This window comes from Camarhynchus parvulus, chromosome 3, assembly GCF_901933205.1.
Source record: "Camarhynchus parvulus chromosome 3, STF_HiC, whole genome shotgun sequence".
Taxonomy (NCBI): domain Eukaryota; kingdom Metazoa; phylum Chordata; class Aves; order Passeriformes; family Thraupidae; genus Camarhynchus; species Camarhynchus parvulus.
The window spans coordinates 20,321,188-20,339,507 of NC_044573.1; the positions used below are offsets into that span (position 1 = coordinate 20,321,188).

At 37.1% G+C, this 18,320-nt stretch overlaps 1 protein-coding gene across 1 annotated transcript in view; it reads left to right on the forward strand.

The window, feature by feature from the left end:
* Window positions 1–18,320, forward strand: part of USH2A (usherin) — a 373,050-nt gene that overhangs the window by 227,132 nt on the left and 127,598 nt on the right. The window contains exons 39-41 of the mRNA XM_030944868.1: window positions 7,657–7,807; window positions 7,976–8,118; window positions 16,050–16,678. Of these exons, the coding sequence (XP_030800728.1) occupies window positions 7,657–7,807; window positions 7,976–8,118; window positions 16,050–16,678 (923 nt within the window). The remainder of the gene's footprint in view (window positions 1–7,656; window positions 7,808–7,975; window positions 8,119–16,049; window positions 16,679–18,320) is intronic.

An 18,320-nucleotide genomic window follows, 5' to 3' on the forward strand; every position in this document is an offset into this window, starting at 1 on the left:
TGTTCTTTAACAGGGTGGTCTGTTCTTTAGCAGTCCACCAGTGCATCCATATTGCAGGGGTGCAGTATGAAGAGACTTCTTATTTAATGAGACTTCTTATTTAACAAGAGCATTCACGTTTTCCAGTATTCCATTTTCTTTACCATTCAGTTGAGGGTGCAGTATTTTCTTAGTTTCTTTCACCACGTTGGATGGAGATATAGAATCATGAGTCGTTTTGGTTGGAAAAGACCTTTAAGGTCATCAACCAACCTAACATGACCCGCCCCACCACTGATCCATGTCCCTAAGCACCACATCTGCACACCTTTTAAATACCTCCAGGGATGGTGACTCCACCTCTTCCCTGGGCAGCCTGTTCCAACGCTTGACAACCCTGTCTAGCTAATAATCATATGCAGAAGCCATGTCCACTTGTTCACGTAGAATGATGCTTTCTGGTTTTGAATATCTCATGTTATCCTTTTTCCTTCAGTCATAGAATAAATCAATATTAAAAATTAATTTTAAGAGATTATGCTTCAGAACAATGCATATGCTTCTTGTAACATCACCACCTCTGTGCCTTTTCGTTTTTCTTTTATCTTTCTCTTCTTCTATGGAATTAGAATCCCCTTCAAAGAATTATTAGGCTGAAAAAGAGTTAATTGGGAAATCAGCTAGTACCATCTTCTTTTCTCAAAACTGTAAATTATCTCATTTTCTTTAAGCATTCGTTTAGTCTAATAGAGATTTAAAAACTTCTTTGCAGAAGTTTAATCCCATTGCTGTGTGTCCTGTTTCCCCGGACACACATTTCTGTGTATCCTGGGAAACATTTTCTATCTTTGCAAAACATCTACAAAGTTGAAGATTCTAATGTGTCTATCCTTCCTGTTCTTTTAACTACATAGGTTTAAACTTTCTTCCCTCGATTTTTCCCAACCACGAGTGATAATATTTGGGGTTTTTTTTGTTGTTTTTGGGGAGTCTCTGGATTTCCAGAAGTATCTCAGAACTGTTTATTTTCAAACAAGAAGCTGCAAGCTTAAAAGCCACCCTCCGGTACTCTGAAATTCTGGCATCAACATTAAGAAAGATATTTTAATTTAGCCAATAATCTGCTCACCAGCAATCACCAGAGGTGTTTCCATCAGTGTGGAAAGTACCATGCCTGCCTCTGGTTATATCTCTCTGATGCCAGACACTAATTATAAAGAAAGCTGTAAGATTTTGAAGATGATGTCAAATTCTTTCCTCTTTTTCCTTTGAAAAAACAAACGAACGTAAACCCAAAGCTGCTAAACAACCAACTACAAAAGTCCAATAATAATAATTATTGCAATTTAAAAAAACCTTCTGAACTTAATTTCTAAAGCTGCTTCATGCAGGAAGCTGTAGTTGTTGCATGATGATAGACAGGATCTTATTCCCACTGCACTTGCCACATCTGTCCCCCTAACTTAAAACAGGCAGATCTGATGGTTTCTTAAAGCTATTTTACAGAGATATTTCATTTTACAGTAGTCAGTGTCACAGTTAACCAGCAAGAGCTGTTTCTTTAATTGCAGCTTCTGCCTGATTCTGTAATACCTTTCCTTATGGTTTTTCTTCATAGTATTTAAAAAAAATTAATTTTGTTGTATGGCAGTTATTGGCTTGCCATCCTTTTGAACAGTCCTTTTGAATAATTGGTTTTACTGGGCAGTTATAAATTCTAGCCAATGTCCTTACTACAGGTATTAAAATCATTAATCATTCAGCTAATTGCTTATTGGCATTCTTTTGTAGCTTTTAGAGTTTAGTAAAGTTCTTGCTGAGTAAGATGGACAAACTTCCACCTAACATGAGGAAGGAAGGCAGGTTGCTTCTTATGGAAAGGTGAGGTGACAAATCTATAAGACATTTTTATAGTGTTGACCTCAGTGAAATGTAACATTTAGGAAAGGAGCATCTCTTACACAGATTTCCACTTGAGACCCATGCCCAGGTTGCAGGTGTTGAGGTTGTACATGAAGAAAAGTTCATTGAAAGGAGGGGAAGGTCTGGTTGTTTTGGGTTTTGGTTTTGGGGGTGGGGTCTTTTGTTTTGGTTTGGTTTTCTGTTTGTTTGTTTGTTTCTGGAACAATATTAATGAGGAATAAGTAAGCCTGCTTTGGGATTTCAAAAGACAATTGTCTTAAACTTTGGGTCTGCAGGTCATGGAGTAAAGCCCAAGTTGATTTTTAGAGCCCTACTAAAATTATGCTTTGCTTCTAGAATACTAAACAGTGAAAGTGCAGAAAAATCCAGTTAGAACTTACATACTCAATCCAGATAAAGAAAAATTGTAGATTTTTTTTCAAACATCTTATTTTATTTTTCCAAACGATATTGTACCCTACAGGTAACATTAAGGATTAATGCTAAAATGCTCTTCTAAATAGATTTACAAAACCATTTCTTTTCCAATGAAATTACTATTACAGCAGCAAGCAGAAGTGTGAAATGGAATAGATCATGAAAAGAGAGCAAGATATTTCTGTACTCAGTTTATATTATACTTCTGAAAAGAAAATTTCATGAACATGAGGTGTGAACAAGTTTGGACTTAGTCTAAGTTTACAAAGGCTTTAAGCTACTTCTTTATATCTCTCAATTTGCTTTTGGCCAAAACACAGCATCCTTTCTTCCCAAGATAAATGTGCCAGAGAGGGGATGGCAAGAGGGCCACCATGAACCTTTCACATTTTGTGTTCCAAAGTGCAAGGATGTTCATTGAATAAGGGTGCCTTGTCCTTGGTATATTTATTGTTAGGTGGAGCTATATCTGTGACTGAAAACATCTAGCAGTGAAATTATAAAATTAGAAATAAAACCCAAAAATGTTCTGTGCATTTTCTTGTGATTGAGAGTGGGAGAAATAACATCGTTGCAAATATATATTAAATGAAAAAATCAGGACCGACTCTTATATGCAGTATATGCTGAGAAGGAAAAATAATAGGGAAAGAGTTAAAAACCAAACTGGAGTAAACTTTGGTGAACCTGTGAAGATAAGAAACAAAAAAGAGCAATCTTCTGGTTTGCCAAGAGATAAAGGTTTATAACTAGCATGCTGTTCTAGTGATGACATATGGTCCAGCATCATGGCCTGTCTTTCTCTGAAATGAAACTAAGACACATGCTGAAGTTGAGAACTATGAGGAGTGCAATGACTGGAATTATTTGGACTGAGCAAACCACTAGATAACAGGCATACCTGAGAAAATCTGAAGAAACAAATGTCAAAGTGCAGAACATATTGGCATAAAAAGTGCCATAATAAGATGATCTCACTATGGGCGCCTAAAATAGGAAATTAATCAGGAATACCTAAACAAGCGCTACAATGAGATAAAGAAATGGGGTTTGTGAATCGAACCTGGAAAAGAGGAAGAGTAGTCATGACAGAGCAAGACACACATCTAAAGGCAGTCTGAGTGGAACTTTTCCTTGCTGTTTTGGTGCAAATGCTGGAGAGCCTATTTTCCTTCTCCCCTGTAATTAAATTCTTGCAGTTATCATTTACATCCATGTGTATGAAATATATTTTGATAAGATACAAATGCTAAATATTTTATATATGCAGATGTGACAGCTTACAGAGTTACATATTCATAGCTCCAAAATCTTCTAGATGCCTATCTGGAGATATTATGGATACATTGGGGTCAGTATATCTGATCACTGTTAAGAAGAGTGACACTTCAAAGTTGGTATGAGTTTGTACCAATTTTATAGATATGTAATGGAGCTCTGCTTTTCTTCTGCCTTTTCTTCTTCTTATGAAAGGAAACATTTTTATAATTAAATAATAATTTATTGTCCTAATAGTAGTTCACCTTTTAATAGTCCTGCTCAAAGTCGTCTACTTTCAGAAAATTTACATTTCAGATAAATCCTTATCATAAATATAATGAATACCTCTCAGAAAAAAAATAAGCTTTCAACGTGGAATAAACATTTAAGCACAATCATTTCACACAATGATTGCTGTCCTAAAATAAACAAATACTTACAAAGCTGACTATTTTTGCACATGTTATTTAAGATAAAGAAATTGAGGCAAAAAGTTGAAACCCTTTTCAAAGGCTTCTTAGCACATTACTGGCTGAAGAGGGATCAGATCTTTCTCAATCCATCTGCATGTACCTGAGTATTTGGAATACAATATATCATTGTCATCTTGAAACAGTCTTCAGTTTTTATTCTTTTCTGGAACTGTTTATTAATTATTTTATTAGAATTGACATCTGATTGAATATTTTATTCTGCCTTTGTAGTCTCTTGATATACAAAGCATGACTTTCTGCCCTGCTAAGTGAGGATTTACTGGGCTAGATGTTGATTCAGTAGGTTGCAAGTGGAGTGCTTGCCCCCTGAGGGTCATATTAAAGCTCGAGGGGAGATTTTTGAGCAACACTGCATCTTAAAGACGATATATCAAGCTGATAGATACATGGCTCTTCTGTTCAGAAATTCACAGTAGAATTATTGCTTGTTGCCAGTTATTACTTGGGTAGTGAGGAGTCTCTTGGGGATATGGATTGGATAAAAAGGGTTAAGCTGGGGGAAATGTTACACTGAAGACCTTGATGATGAGGAATGCTTGAAATAGTCAGAGGATGTTTTGTGTGCAAATTAGAATTACCATTTTGGGGGGTAAGTGCTCTGCTGTTTTAATGAGCAAATCGTGATTAGTTTAATAGAGCACCTTTCTCATTATGACTCAGCAGAGACTTGACAATTTATTTGCTGTACCCTCCTGCCCCCCTGCCCCATTCCTTTGGAGAACACTCACTAGTACATCACTGAGGAAATTCTTTGTGGGCTACAGGAAGCCATTCAGATAAATACAGTTGCAGTATATTGAAACATGTTGGTTTGAAAGTAGTGGGCTTGGCTTGTTCCACCAACAGGACTCAGGGCGAGGCGACTTTCACAATAGAGATTTGTCCAAATTTTCTGCTCTTCCCTATGCTGTGCTTTTGTTGGTAGAAGAGATTTGAACATTTAGCTGAGATTACCTACGCCATTAAAATAACATCCAGACTGTGGAATTGTTATTGACATTTAGACAGCTACATCTTTGTTTTTTGATGAACATTCCTGTATCGCTATAATAACCACCTCTATACGTACATAAAGCTTAATCTGAGCTTTTACTTTGTAGATCTCGGAGAGCTTTACAAAGAAGGATCAGTATTATTATCTCCATTTAACAGACTGGTAAATGAAAGACAAAGGTGAAGTCATGTGTCCTGACAGAGCTGCAAATAAATTTAACGCTTTTGCTTCCTCTGTGAGTTGCCTCACACTGTCCCCTCAATAACGTGAACTTTGACTTCCTGGCCAACTGACTAGGTCGGTTAATTAGGTTCACTTTTAGATGTAGCTTTTTTGCTGTGTAGAATTTCTGTGTGGACTTTAAAAACGGATGTATTTTAATCTGCAGACAGTTTCGTTTCAAATAAAGTAGTACCCAGCTTTGAAGGAATATTGACTCTTTCTGTTGGTGTCAGCTTAGAAAAACACTTAAAAACCCTGAACTAAAAATTTTTACTTTCTTTGCATCATCTTTCTTGTGCTATCTCAGTTTGACTTCAAGAATCACCTTATAAAGGATGCCAAACTAATACATGATTATCTGAGAGTACTGTACTTTACATCCATAAGTTTTAAAACTTTTATTGCACAACTTAAACCCAACTCTGCTTATGTTGGTGCTAAACAGAGCAATGTTATGTAAGGTAAATAAATGAGTTGTCCATTTTACTGGGAGAATGAATGTCATGTTCAGAGACATGTGGTGTGCAAATGTTTGTTTTTGATGGCTCAGCTGGAGGGATATTGGAGCTATTTAAGTTAAGCCAGCCACCTTCTTCTCTCTGAGGTGAAGTGCTCACAAGCTCGTTATTGGCCTTGAAGGTGGTGGCATGGGATTTGCAGACCATGAATTACGTAAATCTCAGAGATTTTCTGGATTTGGAAACAGGAAGATTTTCAAGTTTACTTGGGATTTACCAGAGCCTTTTTCCCTAGATGTAGATAACAGCAGCAGGAAAGAGCATCCAAACACCGGCTGGCTTAAGCCCCTATATTATATGTTTTCTTTTTCACAGTGACAGAGTGGAGCAGAGGGAAATGAGGGAAGCTGGAGGTTCTGTTGTACTTCATCTTGTTCTGAAAAAAACCAGGAGGGGTGTAGGGCTAGGGGCCAACTATCAGAAGTACCTGATAACTTCAGTACCCCAGAAGCCAGCTTTTAGTGAAAATTTTGTATGAGAACTGACAGACCTTGAAATTAATGTAAAGGGAATAAGTTTGTTAGGTTGGAACAGGACATGTTTTGTGCCTTTCCCTGTAATACAATTTGGATCTGGAGATGAAAAATCTAGAAGTGTCCCAGATATAAGTATAATCAGAGTAAAAATATCAGATGCTAGTTCACATATCTGTTAATGTATAGATCAGTATAAATAAAAACTATTAGATGTGATTGATGTCTTTCTTTTTGGAGTTGATGCATCCTTTCACCTGTCTCAGGGAGAGAATGACTCACACAGTTTTTCACAAAGTCTGTTTCTTCCCTCTTAGTAACCACCTCATACACAGGTGGTAAATGAAAATAATAAAGCTTACTGCAAATTACTGCTTGCTCATCTTAAAACTTACAACTTAGGCCCTGAGGCTTACAACTACACTTTAAGTTAGAGACCCGTGAGACTGGTTTTTCTTCAATAGAGACAAGAAGAAAATAACAGCAATGAAAAAGAATTTCTGTTAGAAAGACCAAAGGAAAAAAGGCAAATGGTAACTACTGGACCATGAAAAGCAAAACTATTATACAAGAGTTTAAATTACAAAGGCAGTAACTTTCCAGTGCTTTAACTCTAGAAAAGAGCTAAGAGATATAGCTACAGATGTGTTGTATATAAAAGTTACAGATGTGTTTAAATGCAGAAAGTTTCTTCAACAGATTGATCTCTTGTTAAAGAAAAAGCAAAGCCATAAATTCACAGGTGTAAATTGTCATAATTTCTTTTACTGCATGCAGTGAAATTTGCAGCAGTGAAAGGTCATTGGTGGTATCATTACTGACACATTTTGATCTGCAGTTCCTTGGACTTCATAAAAATTAATTTCCTTAACAAAACAGTGGGCTACAGACTGATACTTCAGTGAATCTATTTTGATTTCTATCTAAAGATGTTCTTAGCATAAAATTTCTTCTGTTTTCTTCTTAAATTATTATTAATTTGTACAGGCAAGAAGGTGTCTGAATGATAAAAAGTCTGATCAATTTTGCTCATGCCGGGTAACATTTCTGTGAGCATTTCCTTAGCTTCTCAGGGTGGCAGAGCTGGGCACAGGGAGAAACAGATAATATTTGAACAGGTGGTAGAAAATATGTTGCTTCTGAATTACTTTTGGTGTTTGGAGGTTTGCTTTTAGCAAGATGATATTCACATATTGGAAAGAAGAAAATTAAGAATCAGCATTGTTCAGTAGTGAAAATGTTAAACTAAATGGACCATGTTAACATTACTGTTGATCCTGAGGAACAGTTTTTCCAGTATATGGAGCATTCTGTTTCCACACGGCATATGTTCTCCGTGGTTTTCTCTGCTCTAATTCATCCATGTTTTTCAACAGCTCCAGATGGCGTGATGCCTCCAAGGCTTTCATCTGCCACTCCAACCAGTCTTCAGGTTGTCTGGTCTACACCAGTTCGCAACAACGCCCCGGGCGCGCCCAGCTACCGACTCCAGATGCGGCGGCGGCGTTCTGCTGGTGACATTCTAGAGTACGCAGAGCAGCAAGGCCACCATCCAGTGCTGAGCAAGAAAAGCCCCCTTCCCTTGAACACGGCTCACCTTTAGGGTGGCTGTTCTTGTTACAAGACTTAATGTTTTAGTCTTTCTAGATGTGCTGGGATGTGTTCTGAAGTAACTTATGCTGTTTTTCTTTGCAGTTTGCTTCCCAGCCCTACTGCTTCCTTACAGCACAGGGTCGGAGACCTGCAGCCCTACACTGAGTATGAGATGAGAGTGGTTGCCTCCAATGGTTATGGCAATGCTTACAGCAACTGGACTTCAATGACTACAGCAGAGGACAGTAAGCAGTCAAGTCTTATTTAGCTCCCTTTAGCAGAAAATATAAATAACAGTCTAGCTGCCATTGTACTTAATTTCTTTAAGTTATCTAGCTTTCTCAGTTATGTAGTAGTAATGTATTTCCTTCCCTAGTATTAACTTGAAGTAAAAACTCCTAAAGGATCAAGTATCTGTTGTCTTACATATTCATTTAAAAATATGGATCTTTACATACATATTTTGTGCAGCAGTTTCTTATTTCTATAGAAAATATCCCTCCAGCAGTATATGGTTAGTTTAAGACACACTGCTAAGTACAGCTTTGTAAGTGGTGTTCCTTTATATTCAGGGACTTGATTCTGATTTCAGTCATATCAGAGAAAATAAGTTGAAGTTAATAGTATATGACAGTTGTCTTATCTCTGTGTTGAGAATACTTAAGCTACCACAGAACTTTACACTCCCAGTGATCTTTGTTAATTCAAAGTAGTGGCCTACTGGTCTGAAATTGGGTTTGTCATTGTCAATCCCATCACTTTCATTGCTAATAGTTCTATGTTCTCCAGACTCACTCCCCACAATTTTTTCAACAGTCCCTTTATTTAGCAGCCAGCTGTCAGAGTATAGGTACAGCCAGTTAGTTAACAGGATAGGATTTTGCACCTGATTCAATATGTAAGCAAAAACATATGACAGAATTTGTGCTTACTGTTTGTAATACAAATAGAAAATACACATTTTCCAGCCTTTCTTTTTAAGAAACTGAGCTGGTAGCTTTCTTGTACAAGGTAGCAGGATATCTAACATTGGCAAATATTCAGTGTTGGTGACTCAACTTGATTTTAGTCCCTTCTCTAAATGGTCAGCTGTCTATACTGAGAAAACATTGAGTAGAAAATGTTTTTTCCCACAATTTTAAAACATTTTTACTTTGAAGCTGAGCAAATGATTCACAACAGAAATTTATGTGATAAATTCACTTAAGTGCCAAAGGTATTAATGCTTCTATGAACATACTACCTATAAGTAAATGTAAGTTCTGAACTTGGTTTTTAGATACCAGAGCTGTGTTATCTACCTGTAGCAATTCTTGCTGGGATTCAGGTATTTCAGTACATTGTTTGCTAACAAATGGGGATATGATACTATTGAACTTGTCTGCATTCATAGTCAAAATACGACCAGTCTCCTAAGACTATTTTGTTCATATTGCAGTAGTTATTTAGCTCTGGTCTGATAGTTCACATAGTGTTTCTTTTCGCATACAAGGAGGACAAAAGTACATTTCAAAGGCATCACTTGTTACTGATATAAAAAATATTTTTGTGCTAAGTAGTAGGTGTAGAGTTTTTAAATTCTCTTTTGAGGAGTTAGGGGTAGGGTGAAAAACCCACACAGGAGATGCAACAGTATCCAACAGCCCTCATCATTTAAAAAAAAACCAGCCAACTTTCAGTGGTGACAGAGGACTCTGTGGTGTCATTGTGGAGAGCTGCCATCTGTGAAAGGATATTCAGCTCAATTGCTTAAGACTGAATGATTGTCATTGGGTCTAAGCAGTGTTTTTGTCAAGGTTTCAACATGATTCTTATGAAACTGCCTATACTGACAGTTTGTTGCAGAAGTACACTTAATTCCTGGCCCTGCTAACCAACAGACTTCGACTTTTTAAAGTACAATTTAATAGTGGAAATTTCCCATATCTCTTACTCTGTTGATCTAGATGTGTATCTACATGTTCTTACTGAATTTTATTTTGTTTTTTTGTCTCACCAAAGCATAAAGTACCTGTAGGCATAAAAAATATGCATGTGTGTGTCTGTGTGCACATACACTTGACAGCAATAGATGTGAATCAACACATCCACTTTTAAAGTCAGTAGAACTCCAGTATACAAGCTGATGATTTCACAGTATATCTGTGTATTATATTTTATTTATGATAAATATGTGGTAAAATAGGAGTGTATTTGGAATCATTCAGAGAAAATTGGTAAATGCTGCTATAAAAATATGTTGTATCAGACAATGGAAGATCTTAATATAGAGATTAGTAGGTTTGGGGTATTTTTTAATGCAAGAAAACATACAATAAAGAATTTTCAAATACTTCCATTTACATGATTGTGACACTAGTAACTGATCTATGTGGTTTTTAAAGTCTAACCTGCCCATGCCAGATAACAAAAATATATATAACTATGAATATTTTAAAAGCTGCTAAACATGTATTAATAAAAGATGTTTGTTCCAGTGATCTTGATAAGTATAACATCAGACTATTTACTGCCAGAATATCTACAGATATAAACATTTGATGAGGTTTCTGAATTAGAGCTTGCTTTCAGTAACTTGAACGTAAATTTCTGATAGCTCTCTTGCAAGCATTGTAAAGGCCACTGAACTGAGAGGTCACTATGTACCATTGAACTGAGAACAGAATCTCATACATTGTATTCAGAAATAAAACTAAACCTTCTAGATATATTAAAGGAGGTACAGGTTAGGTTTTCCCTTTAGCTACAGGGAGCCTTTTGAGCTCCCTGGGATTTGCAAAGACATTGGTTACAGTTACTTGAAACTGCCCCAATGGCAGCTCCTGGGTTCCTATAGTGTAGATTTAGTACTTGCAAAATTATATTGGCTGATATATTGTTCAGAGGGATATCTCCCAAATGAGAGAGGTGCTTTTTCTAGTGCTTGAGAAAATGCACCATGGCTTGGACAAGTTCTAAGATAGCAAAATTTCTACTTTAAAGAAAAGCTTCCTGTTACTTGATTAGCTTTTGAACAGCCCAGAACCTGTCTGCAGCCCAGTGAGCTGCATACAGCAGAACATCTCCATCACCAGCACATTCTCTGACGTGGTTAAATTTTGATTCTGTGCATCAGTATACAACTCCAGTATGGAGAGCTCTTCCTAAAGCCCTTTTAAAAGAAGTGTCTGGTTTGCACTGGCTGGAACAGAAGGTTTTGCAAGGTACCTGGGAGGCAGTCCAATTTTTTTTTTTTTTTTTATTTCTTACATAAATGACATCAAGTCCATCTCTTTTATACATAATGAAGTTACAGGCCAGCCCAGTGTTTCTTCACAGTAAGTAAGGGCAAAAGCACGCAGCAGTCCCTGGAGATCATTATGTATTGAAGTTGCTGGAGATAAAAAAGCAATTAAAAAAAAAAGAGCTTCTGCAATGTATCAGCTGAGCTACTTCTTGTCAAATCAGGAGAGCATTATTCCTGTCATAGAGAGCGCTATGGCGTTCTCATCTGGCATGTTTTGGTTCCAGGATGAAAAGCCTCAGTCTGTGGGGGTATCTCATCACAGATTAAACTTCCTCATGAGGGGAAGAGGAGGGTCAGGCACTGGTCTCTTCTCTGTGCTGACCAGTGACAGAGCCCAAGGGAATGGCCTGAAGTTGTGTCAGGGGAGGTTTACATCGGGTATTAGATAAAAGTTCTTCTCTCAAAGGCTGGTTGGACACAGGAACAGGCTTCCCAGGGAAGTGTTCACAGCCCAAGCCTGAAAGAGTTCAGGAAGTGTTTGGACACCACTCTGAGGCACGTGGTGTGACTCCTGGGAATATCCTGTGCAGAGTCAGGAGTTGTGCTTTGATGATCCTGATGGGTCCCTTCCAACTCAATATATTCTATGATTCTGTGATTCTCCTAAATCTGACATAGACAATGAAGAGAGACAGTGCAGAACAAGAGGGTAAATAATGCAGTTTGCCACCTTTGGAATCTCTTGCTTTCTCTGCTAATGATATTTGTTGTCTGAGAAGACAGGTCTCCTTTAGTTATGTAAGTTAGGTCCATATAATTGAGGTATATAAACTAATCCATGGATAGTTGATGTGAATGTGTTCACATGAGCTCAAGAAAGAAAAATGGAAATTGAAACAAGAGAAGATAAAACCTGGCGAGGTGACAAAATGAAAAGAAATCATGTGAAATACCTGACAGGACAAATAGCAAAAGGACAGAACAAATTAAGCTGATGTAGTAGTGGCACATATGATATATATGATCATATGATATATAGTGCAAACTGCCCATGCATAATCCTACAGATTAGGAATTAGAACTTTATTGACTGGTAGAACTGAAGTTCTGGAACCAATGTACATTTGGAGCAGTAGAGGGCAACAAGTCTTAATACTCTGAAGACAGCTCCTAATACATATTTGAAGGGGTTCATATGGATTGCATGTCATTGCATGAACAGCTTAACGACTTTTGAGCTCTGTGATCTCATGTGATAAAAGATTCCTGTGGTCCCTTATGCCCAGAGCTACACAGTTTGGGTTTGCTGCTGGGTACAATCAGCAGTACATGAAAGACACCAGATTCTGTTAATACGTATAATTTCATTGTCCCTGTTTCTAAAAAGAGTAAATGATTCAAGAGTAAAAGGCACAGAATTTTTATTCTGCTTAGTGAGAGAGTTTGCCAGCAAATCAAGTATTTCTCATTAGCTTTAAAGGGCATCAGTCCTGGTACATGTCTTAGTATATTAAATGTAAATGTAGATTCCTCCCAAAAAATACAACCATGAGAGTATAACTCCTTGCTTTCCAAGTCTCACAGTAAGTAAACAAATGTATTGTTTTAGTCAGGGAATTAAAAAAAATTAATGACATTTGGTGCCTTTATTTTAAATCAAGTCTGAACTTTTGAAGCAGATGAGCGAAGTAGTCTACCATAAAAGATAATTTCATTTGCCAAAATGAAACTACCTTCTAGTATTAATGCTGTAATGAAATGGTTTGAAATATGAACTAAGAATCTTAAGGACAAAGATGCCCACTGTTCCATCTTCAGTAGTTACTTCTATAAACAATTACATCCATGTAAAAAGCTTTATGATTTTATTTTCATCATTGACAGGCTGAGCTGTGTAGCTGTCACACTTTGCAGTCTTCCCTCCAGTGACAACCACACTGACAACATGTTATACTCCACATTGATTTTACAGTTAAGGAGCTGATTGTGATATATAGGGATTTTAAGAATTCAGCTGAGAGGATGACTTTTGCCTTTTATCATTCCATTAAAATTTTATAACCATCTTTTTCATGTCATTTCATCCATGAATTCTTACTTTAGAAAGTGATAGCTACTGCTGCGAGCATAACTTTTTTCATGTTCAGAGCTTTTTATTGTATTAGCAAACTATCCCAATTATAGTTAATACTCATGTTTTACATAATTGTGGTGACCCTTTCAACCAAGCAGTATTGTGCTAGTTGATTTGTACATAGAATTAGATGATTCTGCTTGCCATTTAAAGAGAAGCTGCACTGAATGAGAGTTGGGGACCAGGATTTAATGCTTTCCCATCCAGTGGGGCCAATTAAGCATCTCTCAAACGTCTTGTTTGAACTCAGAAAGTCTTAAAAGTCTCTCTTTTAAAAGGGCAGTAGGGAATGTGTGAGTAGGTATGCTAGCTACCAAAATACGCTTTTTTGAGGAGAAGGGGAGGGACCAGGGGGACCCAAAGCTGAAGTTTGACAGCTCCTCCTGTACATTACAGATTGTCCTTAAGGAATAAGTCTGAACTCAGGGGGCGTTGAAGCTCAGGTTCAACTAATTACCATGAATGTTTCACCTGTAATGCCTGCAACTTATTCAGTAGGAGCATAAAGGCTTGGCTGTTCCCTTACAGCAAACAGCTTGAATATTGGGGGGCTTCTCTGTTGTGGTTTTTTTCTCCCTCCCCCAGATGCTCACAGTGGAATAGCCTATGAACTATAACTAGATGAAATGCAAATTTGTAGTTCAGTGGTAAATATTGTATTTCAGCTTCTTTTCCCCCACTAAACTAGAATTTGCACTGATTTTCAAGGTCTTTAATTCCAAAGCAAATTCTCCTCCTTCCCTTCCACCCAGAAAAAAAATTTGGTTTACAGAATATAAATCTAATTCAGATTTACACCTCCACCTCTCCGTCTTTCAGTGAGGTCTAAATAATGGACCAAATTTTGTTCCAACTTACGACCTAATTGATTTTACCCAGGAGTACATGCAAATAGAATTTAATTACTCTTTACAACAGATCATCTTTTGTACTTGCAAATTCAGAGATCTAAATTAATCCTAGTGTGCACAAGCATTAAATACAGAACTCCATCCTTATTATCACTGTGAGTAGAGCAGGATATGTGATACAGCTGAGCTTTATGGAGTTGCTTTGTGATGCATCATATAATGAATGTAAAAACAGTGTTACTTTTCAAATTTAAAAGCAAAAAAAACCCAACAAAAACAAACAAAAAAAACCACAAAGAGAAGCTTGCTGTCCCAATTTTACAGCACTGTTTTCACAGACATCACTGGAATAATCCTTATGTACCTCTCTTTGTGTGTGGGAGGAGAACAGGGACTTTTGACTGCTTCAGCTGTTACTCTAAAGTATAGAAGGAGCAACTCATTGTGCTGGATTTATTTGATTCCTCCTCCCAACCCCCCTTAAAATTTATCAGGAATTATTTAACTTCTGGTGAAGTAAATTATTCTTCCTATAATGTTCCTTCTGGTTTGGACGCCAGGAATTAAATAATAGTGTTGTTGACTACAATGGAATTCAGCATATGCTGTGTCACCTCCCCTGAAGTCTTGGCACACCCACAATCACTGATGAATTTTAAATTTTTGAAGACCTATATTTCCAAATGTAGGTCCCTTCTTTTCCCTCTCCCCCTGCAAATCCCCAAATCTAAACCTATTTTGAACAATTACTAAATCCAAGTATATATTTTTTTAAGATTTCAATAAAATGTAATGTTCACAGAAAAATCTCATAAATGTCAAAATTGCTGTGGGCAGAATAGGGGAGAATATAGTATTTTCTTGATCTGCTGTAGCAATTTATAGATTTCGGGACGTGGTTTATAAGAATGCTAAATGTTCTGGAATTACAGCTGTTACTGATCAGTGATTGAGCCAGATTTGTGTTATTGCACCATGTTCATGCTTGTACCTAGAGAGCAGTAAAGCCTCAATATAATAAAAAGCACCTGCATTTTAAATGAAATTTCAATTGAAAAACTTAACAGCCCTTCAAATTGCAGAATTTAACGCAGCCCAGTAAAGCTTAAATAACACTTTGCCTCCACAGGCTGAGGGTTTTGCATTCAAGGTGACTTGATTGTGTCGCATGGTGAAATTATTTACAATTAAGGAATTTCTCTGGAGGGCTGCAGAGTATTTGCTGTTCCACAACACCTATGCAGGCATATGGTCGGTCTTTTTCAGTATTCATGGAAGCTCCTGAACCTTTATGATAATTGAATCAGTTAGAGTGCTGAGTGGAGCAAGCATAAAACCTGTTAACCTAAAGGTCAGATCTGTGCATTGTTTATTTATCAGTAGGTGAAAGAGCTAAATCGGCAGCTTCTGTCACAGTCGAAGTAAAAAATCACCTATAATATTAACAGGGAGTAGATAAATTGCAAAAAAATGGATTAGAATTATAAACAGAATGAAGTAAAATATTGAATATATAATGAGAGATGCAGTAGAGACTTACTGAGCTGTAAAATACACAGCATTATTATGCCTCTGCAGTTAGTTGCAATTAGTATCTAGCGCTCTAGAAAAACATCCCCAAAAGCTAGAACTGCAGGTCTACAGTGATACTGAGCCACACACTTTCTCCTCATACAAACAGCATTGATAGGGCACTTAGACAGAGGAGGATAAAGGATGCAGAAGAGGAGGGAGGAGGGTTGGGACGAGGAAAGGTGAGCATCTTGCCTTTGAGGAGAGAGCCATATTCATCCCCTGAATATCTGGGCCTACATTTTCCAAAGAAACAGGCTGTTTAGTAGACCTGAGCTCCTTTTCAGATTTTTGAGCCTCATTTGGTGAGTACGTCTTGCTGATACTGATTTCAAAAATCACAAATTGTTCGTAATTTCTCTTTCCTGTTTTTTTTGTTTTTTTTTGTTACAGAGCCTGGACCTTTAGATCCACCACTTCTATTGGATGTTACAGCAAGGGCAGCGAGCATCACCTGGCAGCATCCTTTAAAGCCAAATGGCATTATCACACATTATAATATTTACCAAAATGGCCAACTGCATGCTACAGTGCCAGGAACTACATCTAACTGCACTGTAGAAGACTTGCATCCTTACACTGCCTATGTGTTTCAGGTAGAAGGATGCACTTCTAAAGGATGTTCTCTTTCACCCACAACCCCAGAAATACAAACTCTTCCAGATGCCCCTGAGGATATTCCTGCTCCAGAACTCTATTCTGATACTCCAACTTCTGTGGTCATATCCTGGCAACCACCTGCTCGCCCAAATGGTTTGGTGGAAAACCTTACAATAGAGAGGAAGGTGAAAGGAACAGAACAAATCTCAACTGTGGTGCATCTCCCCTTTGGTCAGTCCATGAGCTACATTGACCATAGCACTGCTCTGAGCCCTTGGCAGAAATATGAGTACAGAGTTCTGATGAGCACCTTGCACGGGAGCATGAACAGCAGTGCCTGGGCAGAAGTTACCACCAGACCTTCAAGACCTGCAGGTGTTCAGCCTCCTGATGCAGAAGCATTGGGACCCTATTCAGTCAAGGTAGGAATAATTCTCATTGCCTCATGGTTTTAACGTGTTTTTCTTGTAACAACTGTGTATTTAAGAGAGACATCTACTGGCTGAGCCAACAGACTGCTGCAGGGGTAGTTGAATAATTGGTGTCTGTGCTTTGGTTCAAAAGTATTAGACTCCTTTCAATTTTTATTTTTTTTTACACCAGCCTCTGGCATTATATTCCAGTTCATTTTTTTCCTTACACACCTGATGTATTTTCAATATTAAACTTAAAAGATTACTTTTAACTCCCTAATCAGATCAGAAAATTACCTACTACCGTCTCCAAAATTTCAAGACTTCATTAAAATACTAAGAAGTAAAAAAGATTTTTTTTCTAGAATTAAATCTTAAGTCTGTATAATTATCAGATTTTTTAATGGCTAATGAAGAAAAAATAGCATTTTTGTTCTCCTGATTTACGAAAGACGAGTCTTACAGGACTACATAGGAAGTTTTCAATTATTCACATCGTTCTGTTGGGAATGAACTCTAGAGGACAGGATAACTACCATTGTTTTGGCTTGCATACAAACTTCATTCAAGGGAAATTAGTGTAACCAAACAAGAGGGATTTTTGTAGCTTAGAAGCCTCTTTTGTGTAAATACACACATGCTTCCATGGATTCAGTCTTGTACTAATGCCAAAAGTATTGGTACAGTAGCTTGCTCACCAGAGCACAAAACAAAGGACATTTGCATAAGATTGAAGTTCATCTGTTAGATTTATTATTTTTTGGTATACATTGTGTTTTCAAAAGGTAAACAGAGTGGTGTTACCAATGCAATCTGAATAATTTGAGGGTATGAATTTCAGCAGTAAACGAATGCTGATATTTTTTCTTTGTTCACACATAATTTTAAACTATAAAAAAATGTTATTCGCTATTAGACAAAAAAATCCTGAGCTTATGAAATTATGTTTTAATATCTAAGGAATTGCATGTTACCTCCATGTTAATTGCAAATCAGTTCAATATGAGTACAATGGTTACTGTAGGAATTAATAACGATTGACCACTAGTAATTATGATGAATTGCCAGACTGCTATTGAAGATTAGGGCAATCTACTTCCAGGACTCTGCCCTCTGTACTTCTGTAGATATATCTTAATATTCCCCACAATTTATAGTAAAGCATTTTTCATGGATTTGCCAGAAGCTGCAATGCTGAGTAAATAGCAGCTCTAGTTCAATTGCGTGCTTCCCCACATGTCCACGTTTCACTGAGTGAGCTTTTTCATGTTGGCTTCAACTCTGAGCACAGAGACTTACTGCAACCTTTGAAGCTCCAGTTAACGTGGTAAGAACATAATAATTTTATATCTTACCCCTGTTTTTTTTTTCTCCATGTGCATTCAGCACTCAATCCTAGTTTTAAAAGCCTGTGGGTTATCAGAGATTGTGTCATTCTTTACTGGATGTCTTTTCCCAAGATCAGACGCCTGTGTTCAGTTGTAATTTTATTGTATTTTTCTCAACTCCAAGATTAAGTAACCTACCAATACTGAAAGTTAGTTGGGTCATTTATTTCTTCTGAAATCTGAATTAAGGCAATGCAGTTCTCCATCTATAATAATTAAATTTCAATACAGCATTGTTTTTAAATTTGTTTTCCCTTTCTTAC